The 23,295-nt window shown below is 46.6% G+C and overlaps 1 protein-coding gene across 3 annotated transcripts in view; it reads left to right on the top strand.

The window, feature by feature from the left end:
- The window catches only part of Tbxas1 (thromboxane A synthase 1), a 220,928-nt gene that overhangs the window by 132,337 nt on the left and 65,296 nt on the right, over positions 1-23,295 (top strand). For 2 of the 3 annotated variants that reach the window (XM_035450475.1, XM_027391508.2), the window contains 5 exons: positions 1,115-1,231; positions 11,210-11,298; positions 14,152-14,300; positions 15,961-16,091; positions 20,244-20,558. In XM_035450475.1, coding sequence (XP_035306366.1) covers positions 1,115-1,231; positions 11,210-11,298; positions 14,152-14,300; positions 15,961-16,091; positions 20,244-20,558 — 801 coding nt within the window. The remainder of the gene's footprint in view (positions 1-1,114; positions 1,232-11,209; positions 11,299-14,151; positions 14,301-15,960; positions 16,092-20,243; positions 20,559-23,295) is intronic. The other variant, XM_027391510.2, reaches the window with a different exon arrangement.

The following is a 23,295-nucleotide window of genomic DNA, read 5'->3' as shown; positions in this document are numbered from 1 at the left end:
ACCTTCTAAAATCCCCATGGCCAAATATGGAGCTCTAGGGATCAGGATTTCAATATCTAGGGTTCAGAATTTCAATATAACATTCAGGAATACGATTTAAGCCATAATGCCCATATTGGACACTTAACAAAACTATGCTGATTAAGAATAAAGCCAGGCGTTGGTGGCACACACCTTTAATCCCAGTACTTGGGAGGCAGAGGCAAGAGGATCTCTATGAGTTTGAAGTCAGCCTGGTCTACAGAGCGAGCTCCAGGACAGGATCCAAAGCAATACAGAGAAACCTTGTCTAGAAAAACCAATAAATAAATAAATAAATAAATAAATAAAATAAAGCTAAGACACTCACAGGCCTACCTCCCCAAACTTGATTGGCATATATGTAAATGTGGATCTCATCCTCTGCTTGATAAATGTATCTCGCCCTTCATCAAAAAGGTTTCTGTTTGCAGTCAACAGAGACCACTGTGATATTTTGATAATGTCCACACTATGACAAGACTAGCAGATTTGTCCATCTGTCCCCTGTTGGCGCCAGCCATGGTTCTTAGATCCTTGTCCATGAATACTAAAACGCTTTTCTGTGTCATTGCAAGGGAAATCTAGATTTGAGTTATTGGTGGAGTTTAACAGGGGTGTTTATTGTGCCCTTCAATTGCCAGTGTCCTGGTTTCTTTCTGTCACAGTGATGAAACACTCTGACCAAAAGTAACTTCAGGGAGAAAGGGTCTATTTGGGTTGTACTTCCAGACAGATCACAGTCCACCACTGAAGGAAGTCATGGCAGGAACCCAAGCAAGATCCTGAAGCAGAAACCATGGAAGAATGCCGGTTGCTGGCTCACTCCTAGGCTCCTGCTTAGCTAGCTTTTTACACAGCCTAGGACCATCTGCTCAAGGAATAGTGCCACCCACAGTGGGCTGGGCCCTCCTCCATCAATTAACAAACAAGATAAGCCCCACAGACACACCAACAAGCCAATCTGATCTGTCCAGTCCCTTAATTGAGACTCCCTTCTCAGATGACTTGATTGACAGTTAAAGCTAACTAGGAGAGCCACTAAGATGGCTTTGGCTCCCTCGGTGCTAACCCTCTGCTTGTCACTTTCCTTCAGGCCTCAGGTCTGGAACCCAAGCCTGTAGCAGACAGCATCCTGTTTTTACGAGACAAAAGGTGGGAAGAAGTCAGAGGTGCCTTGATGTCTGCATTCAGTCCTGAAAAGTTGAATGAGGTAAGAGACAGGAAGCACGGATTCTTTCCCTCAAGGAACAGGCTTCTCTCCAAAGTGAGGCAAAGAGCTAGGCCAGGTGCAGGGCTTGCCCAGGTGGTACATCAAAGTGTCTCACCTGCAGAGGCCCTCAGCCTATCCATTATACAGAAAGCAGGGTGTCTTCTATTCCTTTGGTGTCCCACATGCCCAGGTACCATTAATCAGTGGTTCACACTGCAAGCCTGACTCTGTCCCGGGACACTGCTTGAGGCACTTTGGGGCACTCAGGAGGAAAATGGAACAATGTTTCTCATACTTTGGTGTATAATTGATTGGGGAGCCTGTTCAAATGCAAATTCCCACCCGAGCGGTCCTGGCCAGGTCTGAGATTGTGAACTTCAAACTACCTGTTGGGCAAGGCTGTTTGCTGGATGGTGAAGCACTTTCCAAGACTGAGTCATGCCTTAGATATGCAAGTGCTGGGCATGAGTGGTGGGGAAGAAATGATGCTCTCCCTGAAGTGCTCTAGGTGGGCAGCCAGGCCACAGTCATCTTTCAGGCAGATTCAGAGGCACCATCAGGTTCCATGAGATGTCCTGAAGCCTCTGGGCATTCTCCTTCCTCAGCACAATGGCCCTCCGTTCCCTATCATCCATTCCCAACAACAGACAGGACGGGTACCTGAAAAGTGTGTCCTGACTACCTCCTTCCTCAGCAGATGTGACCCTGGTGGCTTCTAGTGCTTCTTTGGCCTTTCACCTCTAGCTCGTCGGTTCTCACCATGGGACTAGGGGCAGATTACAATTTGTTGCCTATAATCCCAGCATTCATGAGGTATAGGAGTGAGGGTTACAAGTTAGAAGTCAGCCTAAGCTACGTAATTAGACCTTGTCTCAAAAACAAAACAAAACAAACTAGAAAACTAATTACTAAAACAAACTAAAACTACTCCAGGAGGTTCCTGAGAACCTGTGGGTCCCCCCCATGATCCTGCTAAAGCCTGAGTGGGGCAGCCCCAAGGAGTGAGTCTTCTGCTCGGTCCCCTCATCTCAGTGTACCTCTTACCTGTTGCTTTCCCAGGCCCTGCCTTCTCTGTCTTATTTCTCTCTGTGACTCCAAGGGTCCATTCAGTTTATATATTTACTGTGTTTGTTGTTTCTCATCTGCTACGTGGATGTCTCAGGGGACAAATTTTCCCTCTTTCCTGTTACCTTTTTTTTTTTTAACTTTAAGCTGCATATACAAGGTGTCTAATAAGCACTCAGTAATGTTGGCTCAAAGAACAAGAGAACTTTCTGTCTGTTCCAATAATGCTGTGCTAAGAAAAAATGAAAGGGAAGTGATTTTATCAAGAAAAAAGTTAAGGGACTGGAGAGAAGGCTCCATCATTAAGAGTCCACATTGCTCTCACGGAGGACCCAAGTTTGGTTCCCTGCACCCACATCAGGTGGCTCACAACCGCCTGTAACCTCAGCTCCGGGGAATCTGCTGCTCTGGCCTCTTTGGGCAGCCACACACCCATGCACAGACACATACACAGACTCACACACACACACACACACACACACACACACACACACACACACACACACACACACAGACTTACACACAGACACATAACTGGAAAAGAAAAGGCTAAGTAAGCAGATGTTGCAAGTTGTTGGCTTTCTCCTTACAAACTCACAAGCTGTGCATGTGAAAGTGGAAAAAGCAAGTCATAGAGACAAAGGAAAACGAGACAGTGTGGGGATGCTGAGCCCAGGCACACAGATATATGGAGAGAGCACCCTTCCTGAATCAGTCAGTGGCTTTTGGACTTTTGTCACCAAACTTCAGGGTTTATCACCCCCACCCCCTGGGTTTATTCTAAATAAAATAAATCAATTTGCTTGGAATTGTGAGAGTTTTCCTTTGGCACCTTGACAGCTATGGTGTTCCCCACCTGCACCCTCATGCCACACGCCCCCTTTCCCAGGGCCCTGCTGATTTCCGGAGGCCTTCTTAGACGTTAGCCACCCATCAGCTTCATCTCCCTCAGGTTAGGCTGCCTCAGTCAACAGTGCTTGGAATTATTTTATGATCGGCATTGTGTGTGTTCATGCACGAGCACACACACACACACACACACACACACACACACACACACACACACTTATGTGTGTGCATGCCTGTTTATGTGGCTTTTGCTGTTTGTTTGGAAAAGCTGAGAGTCAAGGGAGGTCACATTTTCATTTAAAAATAAATTGCTTTTGGCTTTCGTCTTAGTGGGGATAATATGCAGAGGTAAAGCCAGAGCAAATGCCTCCTGCTTCAGGAAGAAGGGAGCAGCAGCATAGTGTAGAGACAGACTGGTGGTTAGGATTTATAGAATGGATTACTGAGTGTTGCTTAGAACATAACTGATTTTTGTTGTTGCTAGAGAAAATCTTGCCTGGTTAACCTGCCAGATTTCCACCCATCCTCCAAAAACATTTGTGCTTTTTAAAAGGGCAGCTGGGAGATTTATTTAGGTCTTGACAGTCTTTCACTAGATTCCTTACCAAAGGCTATGAGTAATCCTGGAATCGTGTGCAATTTTATTGTGAACCAGGAAGTAAATGGGTTTAATTTCAGGGAAAAAAAATTGAAACTAAATCCATACTTCTCCAATGGAAACACATAAATAATGGGACGCCCTCAGGGCAGGTTAGTGTGTTTTATTTTTAAATGTCATAACTCATCAGAAAGAGGGACGATTCCGTGGAAACTGTGTATGTGTGTTTCCTTCTAAATTCTTCCAACTTGAAGGACTAACTTTCACAGACTTGTAAGATAGCGAGTCAGCAGGAGAGCAGCAGGTGACCTTCTGGTACCCAAGAGGAGAGAATGAATTGTAGAGAAAGTTGTAACTGCATCGAAGTGATGATGAGTCCAGCTCCCTTATAGGACTGGGGTCCTGGATGCCTCCTACAGGCCTGTGTGTGAAAGGCTGGGTCTCTAGAGTAACTCCACTGGGAGTTGGTAAGAGGCACATCCCTGAAAGGGGACCATGGCATCCCAAACATCTCAGATTCCTTCTCTTGCTTCCTGGCTGTGCAGTCAGAGGTTTTGCTCTGACACAAACCCTAGCCAAACCCTCCAAAAAATGTGAGCCAAGAGAAACATATTCCCTGTATAAACTGGGTGTCTGTCTCAGGTGTGTTTTCATAGTGGCAGAAAGCAGAGCAATACAACTACCAAGGAAAGGGATCTGAAATCACAGAGGATGAAAAGACTTCCGTGGTTGAATAACTCACTGTGCACTTAACATGTTAAAAAGACATTTGATTATCGGTTCTGCACTCACAGCTTTAAAAGGGCAAAAGCCTGGGGAGTCACTGCCATAGTTTTTAGTGAGCAAATGGTGAGCACATCTTCCTAGTTCCCACTGCGAGTCTCATTTTTCACTGCTTCAAGGACAACAATCCAACATGGCAACGTATCAGTCAACTTTGCATTGCTACAATAAAATACCCGAGGCAGATAACCTATCAAGATAAAAGGTCTAGTTAGCCTGCAATTTAGCAAAGTCAAAGTCTAAAATCAATTATCTGTACTGGCTCGGCCTCCGGTGAGAATGGCAGATAGGGGAAGGCCATGACGAGTGCACACTGGAGCAAATGTTCACATCTGGAATCAGAGCAGAGACAAAGACAGAGCAGGGTCCCACAATCCCCTGCAAAGGCATGCTCCCAGTAACCCAGCTATTCAAGGTCCACAGCACCTCCTCATACCTCAGTCCTGAAGACCAAACCTCTGCACACAATCTCTCAGTGACATTATTCAACCCCTTTCAGGCAGCTTATATGATCTGTCCTCAGAATCTTCTGTCAGTGGTGGCCATTTGCTCCCCTGCCTAGACAACCAAGGACCGAGCAGGTACAAGAGACCAGGCCACTTCACAAGTGAGACCCTGAGGATGTGGGTGTCACCGGCAAGTAAGTGAGCCACTCACACAGCAGTGTGCGGATGCCGGTTTCCACAATGTAAGACAAACAAGGAAGGCTGGCATCTTGCACTGCACCGGGGGCTGCAGCTCTCTGCCTAATTTTTCACTTTCATCCAGATGTTTCCTGTCGGGAAGGCATAGTCAATAATGTATGAGTCTTGTAGACAGAGGCATACGTGCTTATTACTCCCCACAGGCCTTTCCTGCCCGGGAGAAGAGGTATGACTCAAGAATAGCTACAATTTTTAAAAATTCAAGTTGATACAGCCAGCTTATGAGTGAATGCGTGGCTCAGACCATTTCAGTACGAAAGTCTTCGCACAATTACAGTCATCACCATGGCTTTGGGCTTTGTCTGGCCCTTAAATTCCCTGCATAAACTCTTCAGGCAGTCGGTACAGGGGCTTCTGCAGCAGAAGAGAGTTTTCCAATAACCCTGGAGCAAGCAGCTTTCTCTTGGTGGCATCCCTGCGGGCGGTTTACTTTTAATATTTGCTTTTAGTTCTTAATCCTTCCGAACAATAAAAATCAAAGTCATTACAAACCAGAGTAGCTGTGGTAATAAATACTTCAGAGTCCAAAAATACATTGTCCCTATCTGACCAGTTGCCCGTTTTCCAGGGTGTCTGGGTATTTATCTAGCAGCATGTGACCATTATCCTGAGACACAGTTGTACCCTACTGACACCTAATCTTCTAATTAAAATCAGAATAATGATGGACTGTTTAAATTCTACTTTAAAAATGCTCCTTTTCCATCTGCATTTAAAAGAAAACACACCCCTCATCACCGATACCCCATCCTGGGTTATAATTTGTCTTCCTTTTGCTGGAATCATAATGTCACTCCCAACTTGCCGCTGGTTAAATGGGAAGGAGCATCTAAATGTGCTTTACAGCTTGGCTGTTGCTTGGCAACACCAGCAGCCCCCTCCTCACCGGAGTAAGTTTTAATTGGCCACAACTCCTTGACAGGAGTCTCTGACTTATTGGAAGGGACACTTGATTATTCATCTAGGTGGCTGGAGCTGATGTGAACCAGCGGGGAATTTTGCATAGAAATGAGTCATGGATGTTTTTAATATCTGGGTGGCTTTTAGCAATGGTGCAGTGGATGAAGGAAGTGATAAGTTTCATTAGCCAGAATTAAGTTTTTCATTTGTTAGTCAACAGTCAGAGCACTTTAAGGCATTCGTTTTTAAAGCCCCTTTGGTAGCTCACCCTTATGTATTCAGATGCCCCCCCCCAAACTTCAGTTCTTAAACATGGATGCTCAGGCCTACAGCTTTAGTCAATGGTGAGTTACTATAGCAAATGCCAGGATAATCATCATACACACACACAAACATAGTATTATAACTCTGGGGATTCCAGTCCGCAGCTGATGGCCATACTGCTTTTATGTCTCTGTTCAGGAAACGGGGTAGCAGGGCAGCAGTGCACTGTGGAGGGGCCGCAGGCAGGGTGAGCCTCTCCACTGGAGGCCAGGAAGTGAAAGAGGAGAAAGGGAAGAGGCAGGGGCCACAGATGCCCTTCAAGGTCACATTCCCAATAATCCTAAGAGCTCTGAGTAGGCCCCACCTCTCCAAGTTCTATCGCTCCCCAATAGCACCCTGGACCAATGCTTTAACACAGGGACCTTCGGGGACTGTTCAGATTCAAACGGCAGCACCAAACAGGAAGGAAGGTTAGCATCTCACATTTGTTGATTTCAATCTTTAAGAAATGTATAGTGCAGAAGTTCAGCAAGATACACAAATTACTGCATGATGACCAAGTAGTGAGGGCAGTGACAGAGCCCTTGTCTAGTTTTGAGGACCATAAACTACTTTGCTCCTGGGACCTCTGAAGTCGATGATAAGGAGAAGGTTCTGAGCTAGACTCACAGGTGTCTGGACAGAGCAGTATAGGGCATATCAGAGACTAGGGAGTTTCACTCAGGCTGGGACACAGGGTGCAAGAAAGAGACCAGGGACAAAAGAATTGTAAAAGTGTGTTGAGGCATGCAGAGGCCTCTGCCCTGTCCCAGGGGAAGCCAAGAGCTTGGAAGTAGAGGAGTGACTTGCTCAGAACTCTCCGCCCAGAGAAAGTACTCCATTTTCCTTTTTAGCCTTCAAGATGCCAGATGTCCCCAGACGTCTGAGGCAGATCCTTCTGGAGCAAATGAGAACTGTAAATGGTACATCTGGAATCTCTTCTACAGTGCCCAGCCAAGGAGTGTGGGCAGGTTCCCTGGGTCTGGGTGTGGGATGAGGTACAAGCCTCTACTCTGATTCTTTTCTTAGTCTTTCTCCACACACGGGTAAAAGACTAAGCTAGTTATACACCATCAATGGTGGGGCTCAGATCACTTCAGCATTGTCATATAAATCAAGACCACTTTTTTCCTACTTCCTGAATGGAAGTAGGAAAACAATGAGCTCCCCAACACTCAGTGAGATGCCATTCCCCAAACTTCCAGACTTCCAAAGGCTTTTAAATGCTGAGGTCTTTCTTTATTCTTCTTCTCTCCCTTCCTCTCTCCCTCCCTCCCTTCCTTCCTTTTTTCTTCCTTCCTTCCGTCCTTTCCATCTTTTCTTCCTTGAGTTCATAGTATCAGATCTGCAGAGAGTGAAATTATAACCTAAGAGTAGATATATTGAGGGGCAAAGGGAACATGGGATCTGGTTTTGGTGAGAAAGCAACAGGAGTCAGATGGCCTAACCTTCTTTTTTCTTGTGTTCATGAAATTATTTGAGCACAAATTTCTAAAGTCAGAGATGTCAATGAAGTTCTTTATAGACTGGATGTGTCACTTCAAGTAGACAGGGTTAATGATACAACCCTCTACAAACCCAAATTTAGAAGATGACTGCTTCTCCCCCCTTCCCCCCCCCCCTGTCCCCCGGCAAATTGTTAACCTGATATTTTGTAGTGTATTAGTTATGTTTTGCATTTCAGTAACAAAACACCAGACAACAGCAACTTAAGAAGGGAGGGTTGATCCTGGCTCACAGTTTAAGAGAAACAGTCCATCACAACATGGAAGGCACAGAGGCAGGAGCAAGAGACAGCTGGTTACATTGTACCTGCAGTTAGCAGACAGAGTAGATAAGAAATGAGGCCAGTCTCAGACCCACCCCAATGACCTACCTCCTCCAAGATCCTACTTCCTAAAGTGTCCACAGCTTCCCAGTACAGCACCTCCAGGTGGGCACCAAGTGCTAAGACATAAAAGTCTGCCAGCAGTGGTGGCGCACACCTTTAATCCCAGCCCTTGGGAGGCAGAGGCAGGCAGATCTCTGTGAATTTGAGGCCATCATGGTCTACTGAATGAGTTCTAGGACAGTAAAACCCTGCCTCGAAAAACCAGGAAAAAAGAAAAGAACAAAACAAGATCAAGGGCATTTACACAATGAGACCAAACATGTGGGCCCAATTGGGAGATGCTGGTGAGGAAGAAGAAAGTTGAGAGGAGGATTCCTGGTGTCCACACCAGCCTGGAGATGGGTCCTCCATAGGACAGGTGCCGAGTTCAGACCCTCCTGACTGTGCTACGTGCTTTACAGATTTTATTTCTAACTGTACTTAGAACAGTTCAAAGGAGGTATTATTAACCCCATTCTGTGGGTGAAGAAATAAACTCACCAAGTTTAGGCCTTTGCAAGAAACTATGAAGTTCCAGGGAATGGAGTCATAGTCATTGGTGATGACTTTGAGTGTTTTCTCGGCTTTGAGCCAGTGTGAATTACCCAAGTCAAATCCTCCACCCCCCACTCCCACAAGATGAATGCCAAGGTGGGATTTGGGAGAGCATCGACAGGGGTTGGCAAATGCACCTCTGAGCAGAATGCCTCTCCCCTTCTTGGCCGTCTCCCTGTAAGGAGTCTTCTTTGTCTGCTGCTAAGAAAGAGAACCCACACACTTGCCTTCTGAAAAACACTGGGCACTGGTTTACATAATGAAGTCCAGGTGGAGCAATAACTTCCTTCCTTAGGGAATTTTCTTCCCAAACTGAGAATGGAGCCTTACTCTTGGTGACTGTGCCCACTCACCAAAAGTCACCCAGTCCCATATTCTGACTGTCTCCTCTAGGGACAAGCCAGGCTTGACTGCTAGACTGTCACCCTGGCCTTAGCCAACTCAGACTGTAATAGAAAATACTACAGAGTGAGTGGTTTAAACAATAGGTGCATGTTTTCTCTCAGTTATTGGAGAACAGGGTCCTGGAATTGTGGCTTTCGGTGGCTTCTCTTTTGTGGATTTCAGGGAGCCACCCATCCATCTTGCTATGTGCTCACAAGATCCTCTTTGAAGACAGTCTCATTGTTTAGCTCAGGCTGGCCTCAAACTCACTATGAGGCCCAGGCTAGCCTAGAAGTCATAATTCTCCTACCTCAGCCTTCTGGATTCTGTAGTTACAAGCACACACCATCATCCCCAGATCAAAGCCTTATTCTTTTTGTTTGTTTGTTTGTTTGATTGGTTTTTGTTTTGTTTTGGTTTGGTTTTCTGAGACAGGGTTTCTCTGTATTGCTTTGGAGGCTGTCCTGGAACTCACTCTGTAGACCAGATTGGCCTTGAACTTACAGAAATCAGCCTGCCTCTGCCTCATGAGTGCTGGGATTAAATGTGTGAGCCACCAATGCCTGGCAAGGCCTTATTCTTAAGATTTCATTTAATGTTAATGGTTTCTTGGGAGGCCACATCTCCGATCCAGCCACACTGGGAATTAGATCAACAACATATGGATTTCAGGAGGACACAAACACTCAGTCCACAACAAGAAGAAGAAATCCATTTTTAAAAACCAAATGGTATCAATATTTTGTGTGATTAAAAATACAACATATGTGCATCTTGTAAATGTTGGGTAAGGCAAAAATAAAAATTCACTCATTGTCCTACAAAGATGAAACACAATGAAATGAAAGCCTGCCTTAAGATCTGGGTGGAAGAACATTGGGTTTCTTCTGGTCTCATGGCCGCATTCACCTTCTTGTCTGAAAACTCAGGGAAGGGGCTGCAGGGCTCTTCCATGTGCCCAACCCAGAGAGGCTTTGCTTGTAGGCAGCTCATGCCAGAGTAGACATTCTGTAACAGTGGTGCATAACACACGAGAGAAAAACAGAAACAGTGGCCACTGGCCAACACACAGGTCATACTACACTGTCTTGTGGTATTTTCTCTGCATTGCTTCTTAAAATATTTTCATATTACCTGCCCCATCTCATACCATATGAATCCAGATAAAAACATCATTATCCATTCAGTTGTGACAGATAGCAGGCATGGCATAGTCGAAAACTGTAGTCCTGTCAGTCAGCAGCAAAGCACTCCAGTCAAGTGTGCGTGGGAGAAGGGGTGGTGGGGCTGGCACCACGCAGACGTGCACAGCGCTGCTCTCTAGACCTTTCTCCTGGTGTGAGCAATTGCCCACAATAAAGTATTTTAGTATTAAGGCACCAACAGTTGCCTTGTGCAGGTCAAGAGTAGCCCTGTCTTGGAAGGCTTAAGCTGTTGAAATGAATGAAAACCTGTCTCTCAGAAATACCATCAAGATAACTTCCCGTTTAATTAAGAAGTTGCAACGGCTGACCCTCAGTTCCTCTGGATACTAGATTCTATGTTCTGGTGGGAGATCCGAAAGCTTAATTGGAGCAAGTATGCATGGACTTGGGGTAGTTCCAGGGCTAAGACATATGGAGTATGGTCTAGTTGCTCGCTAATGCTAACCACGTGTCAGGAAGCCGGGCACTGATTTACAGTTTTGTCTAAACACTTAATGATCGCTTTCATAATTATTTCACCAGATTTACTTTTTATCCTTTCTTCTTTTGTGCTTCTGCCACAGAAAGCTTACTTAAGCTTCAAATAGGTATTTGTAGACACTGTATTCACAGATATTGTGCATAGTCCCTTAATCTTAGCCTCATTGAAAGTACCTTTGAAATACAGTCTGTTTCCCAGAAAGCACTGCACGCAACTTTGTCCATCATCTGCAGCCAATTCAGGCACAAGGTCCTAATTACACCTCTGCTATCTATTATCAGATGACGCCTCTCATCAGCCAAGCCTGTGAACATCTCCTGAGTCACTTAAAGCTCTATGCAGCATCCAGAGACACATTCGACATCCAGAGGTAAGGCTGCTCCATTACAGGTGAGAAGTCACAGCCCTGAGTGACTGATTCTTGTGACTGTACATAATTGCTGGACAATTACCTTGGGAGTAGCCAACTGGAAATGCCGGATGCTCCCAATGGCACGGACAGACTGACTAATGAGAAGAAACCCACTTAAACCATGGCACAAAGCAACCAGGGATGCCGCCTGCTGAGGAAATCCAAATATGCAGTGGTTAGTCCCTGAACAGACCTATCTTCTGACCTCTGTGGACATGCCATAGCCAAAAGGACGGGACTTTAGGCAAAGTCCCTAAACTTTCATATCAAGAAGAATTGTGAGGTCATATATGGTGCACACCTTTCATCCCAGTACTTGGGAAGCAGGGGTCTGGTCTACAGAGTGAGTTCTAGGCGAGGGCTGCACAGTGAGACCCTGTCTTAAAAAAAAAGTGAGTCATGAGTCTGAGGCTACAGTTCAGTTGGTAGAGCATTTGGTTGGTGTGTACAAAACCCTGGGATTAGTCCCCAACACTGCATGAAACCTAGTATGTTACTATACACTTGCAGCCCTGTGTTCTGGATGTTGGGTATATGGGGAATTCAAGGCCTGTCTGGGATACTTGTAATGATGTCTAGAAAAAAATCAGAAATTACAAAAAAATAATAATATAAGCAAGGCATATGATCTGACCTGTTCAGGAAACAAAGGTAGGAAGATTACAAGTTCAAGGCCTGTCTGGGCTAAAGTGCATGGTGGGTAGGAGGGTGATGTTAAGTATATACAGCTGGCAAGTCAAGTGACTGACTCTTCTCCTAGCAACCACTAGATGTTTTACGCTAAATTGTGGGCTGGCAGCAGACTGGGACCAGAATGACTGTAGATCAGCTATAGCTGACTCAGAGTTATCACTGCTAATAAAATCACAGCACAGTCAACACCAACATTCTCGTCATGCCCAACTGTTGACAGAGCTTCTCGCCTACACTCTCAGATTGTGCAGAAGGTGGAGGAAGATAAGGTGGGCTCCTCAGCTAGTGAAGCAAAGCAAATGCCTCCTCAGTCCCTGGAATCATTAAGCACCCAGTAGTCATGCATAGTTTTTGCTTCAATAGGGAGATCTGTGATCAGTTGTGGAAATGTTTCCAATAAAAGCAGTCAGAATTTTAGAGCCATCAAGTCATGGCATTCATTCTCCACTGCCAAGCTGGTGACTGCAGAACTCATGCAGAAGAGGATCTAGATGTGCCCGTGTCCATGACAAACAGACATTACAATTATAGAAGAATATTAATAACTCATTTATTAGCCTCCTTAAGAAGAACTTAAGATGGAAGTGACTTTAAGAAAATAGAAAGAGGACTGGAGAGATGACTCAGAGGTTAAAAGCACTGACTGCTCTTCCAGAGGGCCTGAGTTCAATTCCCAGCAACCACATGGTGGCTCACAGCCATCTGTGATGAGATCTGGTGCCCTCTTCCGGCCTGCAGGCAACATGAAGACAGAAACACTGTATACATAATAAGTAAAATGTTAAAAAAAAAAAAAAAACAAAACAGAAAGATGGCTGAAAAGATGGCTCAGCGATTAAGAGTACTGACTGCTCTTCCAGAGGTCCTGAGTTCAATTCCCAGCAACCACAGGAAGGCTCACAACCATCTGTAATGAGATCTGGTGCCCTCCTCTGTCTAAGGACTGTTGAAGTGGCTCAGAGGTCAAAGTGAATTGTGAAAAGCTTAGTGATCGAAGTTTGATCCTCAAAAATGACACAAAGAAAGAGGCCGACTGACCCCACCAATGCATGAGTTTCAATGTGCTGATGATGGAGATGACAGGGTGGAAGGCGGAAGGAAATAATAGACTCCGAAAAGTTGTCCTCTGACTGTCACATGTGATGTGCACTGTGGCAGCATCATGTACACACACACTCACACACACACACACACACACACACACACACACACACTCACACACTCACACTCACACATACACACTCACACACACACAAACATACACCATGCAAATGTATGCAATCATAATAAATGCATAACGCCTTATGAAAGAATAATGCTAGTTTAAAATGGCCTTTGGGAGGGACAGGCTTCCTCTCCTCGGGTTAAATTTCCTATGGCTATTGAAGGGTGCATTTACTTTTGTTTGTTTGAAAGGGGCAATGGGTGTTTTCAGTAATAAGTAGATCCTGGAAGCCTGCCCAAAGTTTGTCTGCTATCCATTCAAGTGAGAAGAGCCCCTGCTTTTGTTTGTTGCACTTTCAAAAACCGCAAAGTCACCAGGTGTCATGGAACTTGCCTTTAGTCCCATCGCAGGAAAGGTAGAGGCTAGCCAGGGTTATATGCAAAGAGAGAGAGAGAGAGAGAGAGAGAGAGAGAGAGAGAGAGAGAGAGAGAGCAAACAAGTGTTCCAAATCATGAGAAGGGAAAGGGGAGGGAAGTTAATAAAATGAACTAATTAGCTTCATTCATCAATGCCAACTTGGCAGCTGTCAATTAATCATTAGATTCTGGCCTGAGAAGGGCTGTGCAAGCATTGGGGACTAAAGCCCCTAGACTTTGGGGCTCCTGTTTCCCTCCTCACAGGGAGTCCCCCCGCCAAGGTATGCACCTGGGTGTTCAACTCTGTTCTAAAACTTGAGTCAGTGATGCCCTCACCCTCCCTCCCATGGCTCCTTGGTAAGGCTTCCACTCATACTCTGCTGTTGCTGCTCATCCAGGAAGCTTCCCTCTTGATACCCAACTCAGATCTGCTGGGAGCCCCTCTGTGGTGCCAAGGCCAGCCATGCAGACCAGGAGGGGTGCACTGTAGGAAAGTCAATACCATAGCTTTCAATCCCATTGTTTCTCCCTCCACAGGTGTTACTGCTGTTACACCACAAATGTGGTGGCCAGTGTGGCCTTTGGCACCCAGGTGGACTCCCAGAACACTCCGGAAGATCCCTTTGTGCAACACTGCCGTCAATTCTTTGCCTTGCGTATCCCCAGGCCTCTCCTGGCTTTAATCTGTAAGTGCATCCCCTACCTGGGGCGGTGAGACCAGACCATCACCCATGGGACAGCTTGCAGGGCTGAGTCCCTTCCACTAGGAAAGGTCCCTCGGGGGTCTCTGAGGACTGATCTGCAAAGACTTTGTCTTCCTGGAGCCACCAGAAGGCTCACAATCTGGGGTGACTTATCACCAACACAGGTAACCCTGACCTCTGTCACACCAGAAAGCTGGTGCATAGAAAGGCAAAGTCAAGACTAGAACACAGTCTCTCATTTCCTAGGGCTTTTTGTTTGTTTGTTTGTTTTTGTTCCCTCACTCAAAACCCTCTTCTGGGGACTTCTCTACCAGAAGCCAATGATTCCTAAACTAGAAACCACACAGTGGGTGACTGGTCCATTGATTTTTACAAGGGAGTCTTTTCCTTCTGAACAGTTCTAGTATCTTCCTGCTTTTGTGGGAACACTGGAGTGTGTGTGTGAGCCCTTCAGTTGTCGGCCACTCTGCCAGAGCGGCATAGTCTGGACACACCTGAGCCAGCTTCATTCTTATTTCTTCTTCCTCCTCTCCCTTTTCTTCCTCTTCCCTCCCTTCTTCCTCCTCTTCCTTGTCTCCATTTCCTCCTCTTCCTCCTCTCCTCTTCCTTTTTTTGAGTCAGGATCTTGTTTATACAGTCTTGTCTGGTGTCCAGTTAACATCCTCCTGCCTCACCCTCCTGCGTATCAGAATCACAGACCATTCAGTTTTTCTTCTCATTTCTGAGCCAGTTTCTGTGGGAAACCTTGTCACCTCCATCTTTAGCACACTGAAACTGTATGCATTTGTGGGGGGGGGGTCAGCTGGCCTTTTTCTTTGTGTCTAGGGGGTCTGCTGGGGCTAAGGCTACCCCTCCCATGCACCTTCTGCCATCAGACACTCTGTCCTATGAGGCAAGGGGTTCCATTAGCAAGGCCCCTGCTCTCTAAACTTCTAAACAGGCTGAGGAGTGCGAGCATTGGGATCTACTGTCTGCAGCTTGACTCAACACAGAGGGTTGTGTGAAGCCTCCTTGGCAGGCTGTAGTCTGAGTAGTCGCATGCCTCTGTGACAAGGCCTCACCCCTGCGCCCAGAACCTCTCTTAGGGAGATTTGATTAAGTGTCTTGATCCAGGGAACCCTGTCCTAAGAACCCAGGCTGCAAGACAGGGGAGTATCCTTGTCAGAAGCTGCAGCAGCATGTCTTAGGGACAATTCAGGTGACTGCTGTGGGGACATTTATTCCAGAGAAAGACAGATACAAATGGCCAGAAAGTTAATAAAGTAGATGTACTTCTTTGTGAAGGCTCGACATACCGCCAGTCACCTATTCTGTCCTGATGAACTGCAAAGACCGCTCCCATCTGAGATTGGAGATAGGGGTTTCTAAGTATGAAATTGGGTTTGCAAGGCCAGGTACACATAAGGACTCACTTTATTGCACGGGCACATAATGAGGGCTTACTGTGTGCAGGGAATGGGATAGAGAGCAGAGCTCAAGCCAGATCAAACTCTGCTATGAGAAACGCTGAGTCTGGAGGGAAGACGGGCCTCCCAAGTGACTCCCATTCAAGACTGGCACTTGCTTCCTAGTAACAGGAGTCTAATAGCCCCGGCTCATTATCACTCCCCCTTCAATGCCACTTTTGTTTTTCTCTTTCAAGTATCATTTCCATCCATAATGGTCCCATTGGCCCGGATTCTGCCCAATAAGAACCGAGATGAACTGAATGGCTTTTTTAACAAACTCATTAGGAACGTGATTGCCTTACGGGACCAGCAAGCAGCAGAAGAGGTAACTATTTTAATAGGATGCAGCCTGGAAACAGAATGGAACCTAATTTGGCATCACTCTCTCTTTCTTTTCCCCACCCTCCCGAGCCCTCATGTCACATGGAGCTGTCCTATAGGAGTCTCCCATTCTGAGCTTTCCGGGGCCAACAGAAAGCAGCAGGAGGGAGGGCGGGAAGGGATGGATGGTAGGGAGAAGCCCCCATCATGTGCCCATTCCTGATGTGAGCTGTAGAATGAATGCTAGCCCCTGAACTGACTCACACAACCTAGAAATTACCCCAAGCACAGGTTGCAATAGCCCCACCCCATCCCCAAATTTTCTAAGTAAGCGTCTCATGCAATTTTCATGAACACAGCCTTTCTGCTGAAAAGTAGCAAGATGGGGGATTCATAACATGAATAGCATAAATATTAGCAAGAAGTTTGGGCAACTGTCAATCAATCCCACACTCTTTTTCAACACAGATTCTTGGTAGAAAATTTGTGGTTGGGGCCCCTGCTCTGTTTGGCATGCTCCCCCGTTTCCTCTGTCCCTTACAGGCTCACACTCTGCTTGGCACATAGTAGAGATAAGTAAATATTGGTTGAATTTGACTCTAAGTAGATGGCATTTTCAACGTAAGAAATAATCTCCCAGCGTCAGGAGATACTCCTGCCCATGTTAAAGCTGTCCATTAATGGTCTCATTGCATTAAAGACAGTTACTAAATTGAAAAAAAAAAAAAAGGACTAAAGGGGCTTTCCCTTAACTGCCTTGAGCAAGATGAAGCTTTAAAAGGGTTTTCTCAAAGACAGTGGCTCAGAGGGATTCATGAGGCCTGATGGTTAAGGCATTGGCCTAGAATGAAATCCGAGTCAATTAGTGGCTTGATGCACTTAGAAGCCTTGGGCAGCAGCCTGTCCTACTCAGCTACACACCCTGGGGACTGTGTAGCAACTTTTTCTGGATAGGGAAGGTATAGGGGAGTATATACAAGCTCTCAACCCCTTGGCCCACACTACCATCAGCTCCACTTGAATGCCTTTAGAGGTGGGGAAAACTGGGGCAACTGGTATACCCAGTCCCACTCTGAAGCAGACAGAAAAGACAGGACAGTTTCATTCAAATATATGTTTCTGGGCCATGAGGAAGATGCCTAAAGGACAAGAAATAAAGAACCATTTTCAAACCTCCCCATTGCTGCAAAGGGCTGCCCTGTGAGAGCTCTCTCTCTCTCTCACACACACACACACACACACACACACACACACACACACACACACACACACACACACACACACACGCCTGAAACCCACTGGAGAACCAGGCTGAAAATTCAAAAACCGTTGCTCTGAGTGACTAAGAGGTGAGAGGTTATTAAAGAGCCAATTACTGGGATTGCCTCAAGCTTTTCCTTTTATAAACTTTACAGCTATTTGTTTCAAACAATGAGTTGATCTGAGAAAAACCTCCCAACCACAAATCCAGGGCTGCCGGTGTCAAGTCAAAGCTATACAGTTACTAAGAAAACTCACTTAGAACCCATCTGAACTCTGTATACATTCCATCAAACAGATGTGTGTTTGCACAGTGAAAATGCTGCACAGATGTTAAAAGGTAAATATTTTTCTAAGCTCTAGCCGATGGGCGGATTAGACACCTACATCTATCAGGGCATGTATTTTTCTTGGATACAACCATAAACCAGCCCTGTTTCCATCCTAAATGGGCAGCGTTCGCATGGTCTCCATGATGCCCTGTGAATGAAAGAATTCCATCTGCACTAATAGTCCTCCCTAGCTCATGAGCCCTAGAGAGAGGCCCTTTCCCCTAGCCTCATTAGCTGGTGGTTAAGACAGATTTCTACAAGACTTCACCAGCTGTTTTAGCAGCCTGGCTGGGCTGGGATAAGAGGAGAGAATGCCAGCCACCATGCTGCTTCTGGAAAAATACATGGTGTGGCTATAGCTGAGAGCCGTCTTGTTATCCCCACCGCACCCAAAAAAAGCTACAGTCAAGCCTTAGGGGCTCAACTGTGCCATGAGGCCTAAGAGTACACTCTGCTTCTCCAGGCAGCTCCAGGCACCCAGGGAGCCTCAGGTGTCACATTCTCCCTGTGTCATCTTTGGTGCCCCCTGTGACATTTCAGCAGTGGCACCGCAACTGCCACCCAGGTGCTGGCCAATAACAGTTGGGAAGTTTGGACAGCAAAATGAGCAGGGTCGGGGAATGTCGAGGAAGCACGGGCTTAGCCTTTGTCTCTGCTGCTCAAGTGTGAAGAGGCTGGTGGGAAGTGGAGAGCGAGCCTGCCTCCTTGGCCTGCGTGTTTGTAACCTTTAGTGGTAACCCTGCCAGGCTCCCAGCACACACCTTTGATTGTCACTACCTGTTCATCAGCAAATGCTTCCCACTCCAAACGGCAGCTGAACAGTTGAAACCAAACCCAACGCGCCGTTCCCCAAGGGCATCTGCCGCCTTACATTCCGATTTGTAGAAGATTCTATTTTGTGTTTAATATGCGCTCAGTGCAACACTTGGCACAGGTGTGGGGAGAGGGGTGGGTCTCACCCTGGGGTCGCTTTTCATCTCATGGAGCAGAGAAAGCCACACATGAAATGCCAACAAACTTAAAAGATGGAATTACTTGCTGATGTGTGGGGCATCGATTATTCATGCAACGGAAAATCGGAAGCCAATGAATTGAGAAAACGCTGCAACTAGGAAAGTACTTTGAAATTATAATATTTTCCTGTCGGAGGTTCTGATACTCTCTCCTCTTGCTGTTTTAATCCCATAAACTTCAGAAAAGAGCAACATCCTGGTTGTCATTCATCACATTAAAGGACATTTCAAAGAAGGGAATGTGCTGGGAAGATACTTTGTGAATGCCAGAGCAGCGGGTAAACACTCAGAGTTAGAATTAGCGGTAGTCAAAATGTAAAGGATATGCAAATTACTGATAAGGAAGGTAGGGGAAGCCATAAGAAGGCTTTAACCACTCAAAGGAGATTGAGGATTACTGGAGAGAAAAAAAAAAGGACTCCATAGGAAGCAGGCTGCCAAGTCTGGGGACTTTGAAGACAAGCCAGCTCTCGGCTCCATGCCCCCATCCCATCCTGTTGACTGTCTACTGTGTGAGAAAACTCTCAGCCGCCCACTGTGTCCTTGCATGGTAAACAGTAGACGTGTGTTCTGACTTCATCAGGTGTTTTCTCATTTTCAATTCTGCCAATAGTACAAACGTGCGGAAAGTGCTAATCAGAAGAACTAAAAGACCTTGGTTTTCCCACCTCCGCCTGCTCTAGGGATCTGCTGAATGCAGGTGTAACTGATGCCAGAGTTCTCTAGATTGTACACTTACTGTCTTTAAAGGATGAGATCCCACTGTATTGACTGCTCTAAAACTTGCTTTGTTTTAAGCACATTGTGGGGTCAGGTAGGAATCAGCCTGGATGGAATGGCCTGGACCAGTGTAGAAGAAGGGAGTATGGTACATACACACACTACAATACTATTTGGCCTTATACAAAGAATGGAATCTGCTGGCTTCAGCTACATGGATAGAAACTGGAAGACATTATGTTAAGTGCAATAAGCCAGGAACAGAAAGACAAACACAGCGTGCTTGTTGGGTATGTGGGAGCTGAAAATCTGATCTCAGAAATAGAAAATGATTGTCACTGGAGGCTGGGGGGATGAGGGAAAGGGGAAGGGAAAGGAGGTGGTTGGGTCCCCAGACCCTGATGAGTAAGAGGACTATATTCTGATGTTCCCGAGCTCAGCAGGGTCACTATATTCACAGCTAGGTGACTGTTCTGTAAACAACCACAGAAGGAGAGTCTGAAGACTCCAGATGTACACAACGCACACAGTGTAGATAAGGAAAGACTCTGCTCTCCGCCATCATTTATTTATTAAATTGCATGCATTAAACCGTTCTACTGTTGCTCCGTGAGTCTGTACAACGGCAAAGAAGCCTCATTTTTTCACCGGGGCATCTGTCTGCCCCTCACTGCTGTCTGGAGGGTCACTCGGGTGACTACCAGGTTCTCACCATCTCAGATAACGAAGTGACAAGACCCTGTTCCTAATAAGCTGTACAGAAGCTCCACCTCCCTCGTCCTCCAGCCTCACTCTGTGGCTCTAACGTGCCTTCTCCTCTCTCGTCCTCAGAGGCGGAGAGACTTCTTGCAGATGGTGCTGGATGCCCGGCACTCCACAAGCTCTGTGGGTGTGGAAGACTTTGACATGGTCAAAGAAGCCCTGTCCTCTAGCGAGTGTCCAGTGAACCCTCCCCAAAGAGGCCAGCCTGCATCCATGCCTGAGCCTTTAACCACGGATGAAATTGTGGGCCAGGCCTTCCTCTTCCTCATCGCTGGCCAAGAGATCATCACTAACACACTCTCCTTCATCACGTACCTGCTGGCCACCCACCCTGACTGCCAGGAGAGGCTTCTGGAGGAGGTGGACCTCTTCGTGGAGAAACACGTGAGTACAGCCGGTTTCAGGCACCCACAGTGCTGGATTGGGTGCAACTTCTGCTTAGTAACTCATTAAAACACACTCTCAGTTTGTAAGATAAAATAAGGTCACGCCCACCTTCGCCGTCTCTCTGGGCTAGCACATAAAATGGGGCATTCAGCAGAAAGTAAAGAGTCCATGAGACTGGTTCTGGGAGCCTGCAGAGGCCCAGGAAGGAGTGGGAGACCACAGGGCAGCCATTGAGAAGGAGTCTGGTTATGGCCTGCTCTGACTGAGGGGCGGCCTCCCTGAGGAAGACAGGAAAGGGAGTCAGCCAAGGTAGCCGCGTCCAGAGGCAGGTGTGGATGCCAGATGAATCAGGAAGGAGAGAGAAGAGGAGGAGGCAGAACCCGGACAAGAAGGTAGAATGGGCTGGGAGCCCCAAGCCCCGATGGAGTCTGGGGATTCCTTGGGGATGAGGCCCCTCTGTAATAGATAGCAGCAGCCTTCTAAGGGCTGCTTTTTCACCTGGTGGTTTTCTCGGGATGCCGCTGTGTGCATTGTCTTGGATCACTTTAAAAGTCTGCACTTTAAATAAGAAAATTCCCACAGTGCAATCTTGTCCATTACATTCTGATGTCATCAGTCCAACCATTTTGGAGCGTAGCTTATTCCACTGTTGGAAGTGTTAGGATCTAGAAACTACTTCCTAGAAAAGTCTACTTCTTTGTCCTGCCTCCTCCTGGGGAAGTAGAGGCAAAATTAGTCTTTCTTCTCCAAGTCACTTTATAAACATTTGAAAGCTGAATAACTAAACTGCTAATTGCCCCAGTGTTTAACTCCATGTGAGTCAGTGTGGCCAACTTCAAGTTCCTTGATGTTAGGACAACTGCTGAGCCGGGTCTCCCCACCCTACTTATACAGGCTGATCTTCTGAGCCTGAATGCAAGAGTTTGTATTTCTCCTTATTACTGTTCCACTCAGTCAAAATAATTTTGAATCTTGATTCTGCCATCTGTCGTATTAGTGTTTCCTCCAGCTTGTGTCATCTGAGACTTGCTAACCATGTCTCCTCCCATTTCATCCCAGTCATTGATTAAAATGTGAGCAGGACAGGGCTTCCTCCTACTGACATTGATCCGTTAATCAATATTCTTTGGGCATGGAGTCGCAACAAACCATGAATCCAGATAGCCCGACCACCTGTCTCAGTGTGCTTTCTAGTAGTTATTTAATATTTGGTTCCACTTGAGGATCAGGGGAGAAGAGGGCCAAACATGATAAGGTACGTTACAGCGTGTCTCATGTCATCTTTAGTGCCAGGCAACAAAACTCTGAGTCAATCTGATTTAGCAAAAACAAACATTTGTATTTATAGGTACAAAACCTTGCTCAGTTCGGGAGTGAATGAGACTTCAGGAAAATATTTAGGAACCCTCAAAGACACCCTCAGGCCTTAGGTTTTCTGACCTTAGTTTTTGCTATTTCCTCTTATTGGCCCCATGTTTAGCCACACTGTCCTTGGGAAGCCATGGGAAGCCTGCCCAGAGAGCCTGGGACCCCATGCTTCTCCCTCCTCACCACCAAATAGGATCTGTGACTGAAGGTCGCTCTGATCAGAATACTGAGGTCACTGTCCACCCATGGCCAATCATTGTGGTCAGGGCCTAGGGACACCAATATGCCTAAGCAAATTGACTCTAGCTCCAAGATCAAGTGTGCCAAAGCCCCATGGCTGAGGGCTAGGGAAGATGCCTTCCTGAGGAAGGGGGCAGAGAGGAGGCAAGTCCTCAGTCTGAAGCCAAGTTAAATGAAGAAGTGGACATCGAAGTATCTTGTGGTGTGGTGCGTATGACAGAGGCTTGGGAAAGGTGCAAATGCTCCAAGAGCTGGGGTCATTATCTTCACCCTGAGGGGTCCTACCAGCCAATAGTCTATTAAGCAGTATCCCTTCCAAAGGAAACCCCCAAGGGCCACATAAGATGGCTATAATTAGTTTTAGACTGTTGTGTCATCTAGACAGTAGCAAAGCCCAGGGGACCCTACCAGGTTCATCAGTTACAACCTGCATCAGGTCTGGGTATGAAGCGGTGGGCATAGCAATGCTCCCACACAAAATCCGGTGACATGCCCTCACCTCTACCATGGCCTGAACTGGCCCTGACCTCAAGGATGGTGATGCCAATTCACCAGCCCCTGGCCTCCTTCAGCCTCTGAGCCTAGGACCAGGGCTTCTTTCCCCAAAAGGCCAATTCCCATAGGGCTGTACTCAATGTCCCCAAGCACTGGGGAGATCCATGAGCAAACAAACTGTACCAGGCACAGCTTTTGAGCCCACTGGAAAGATGATTTGAATGCAGATTCAGGGACTCTGACTGTGGAAGTTCTGGCTCTGCAAATGTAGGCTGGGAGGGAACTGCACTTTTTTTGGAGAGGGCGGGAGTGAGACAGGGTTTCTCTGTGTAGCTTTATAGACCAGGCTGGCCTCGAACTCACAGAGATCCGCCTGTCTGTCTCCAGAGTGCTGGGATTAAAGGCGTGCGCCACCAACACCCAGCCAGGGGACTGCACCTTTGATCAGCAGTCCCACAGGTGCAGATGCAGGTCATTTTGAGAATACAGCATTGGACATCTGGGACCTAGAACCATCTCCCAAAGGGGCGGGGAATGCTCTTCCCTACCTATGGAAGTCCTGAGGGTCATTTTCTTCCTATGGACAGTATTTAGGGACATTTTGACAAACGGAAATGTCTCCAGGCTTTTT

This window comes from Cricetulus griseus, assembly GCF_003668045.3.
Source record: "Cricetulus griseus strain 17A/GY chromosome 1 unlocalized genomic scaffold, alternate assembly CriGri-PICRH-1.0 chr1_0, whole genome shotgun sequence".
NCBI lineage: Eukaryota > Metazoa > Chordata > Mammalia > Rodentia > Cricetidae > Cricetulus > Cricetulus griseus.
This window is presented reverse-complemented; position numbering and strand designations above follow the sequence as displayed.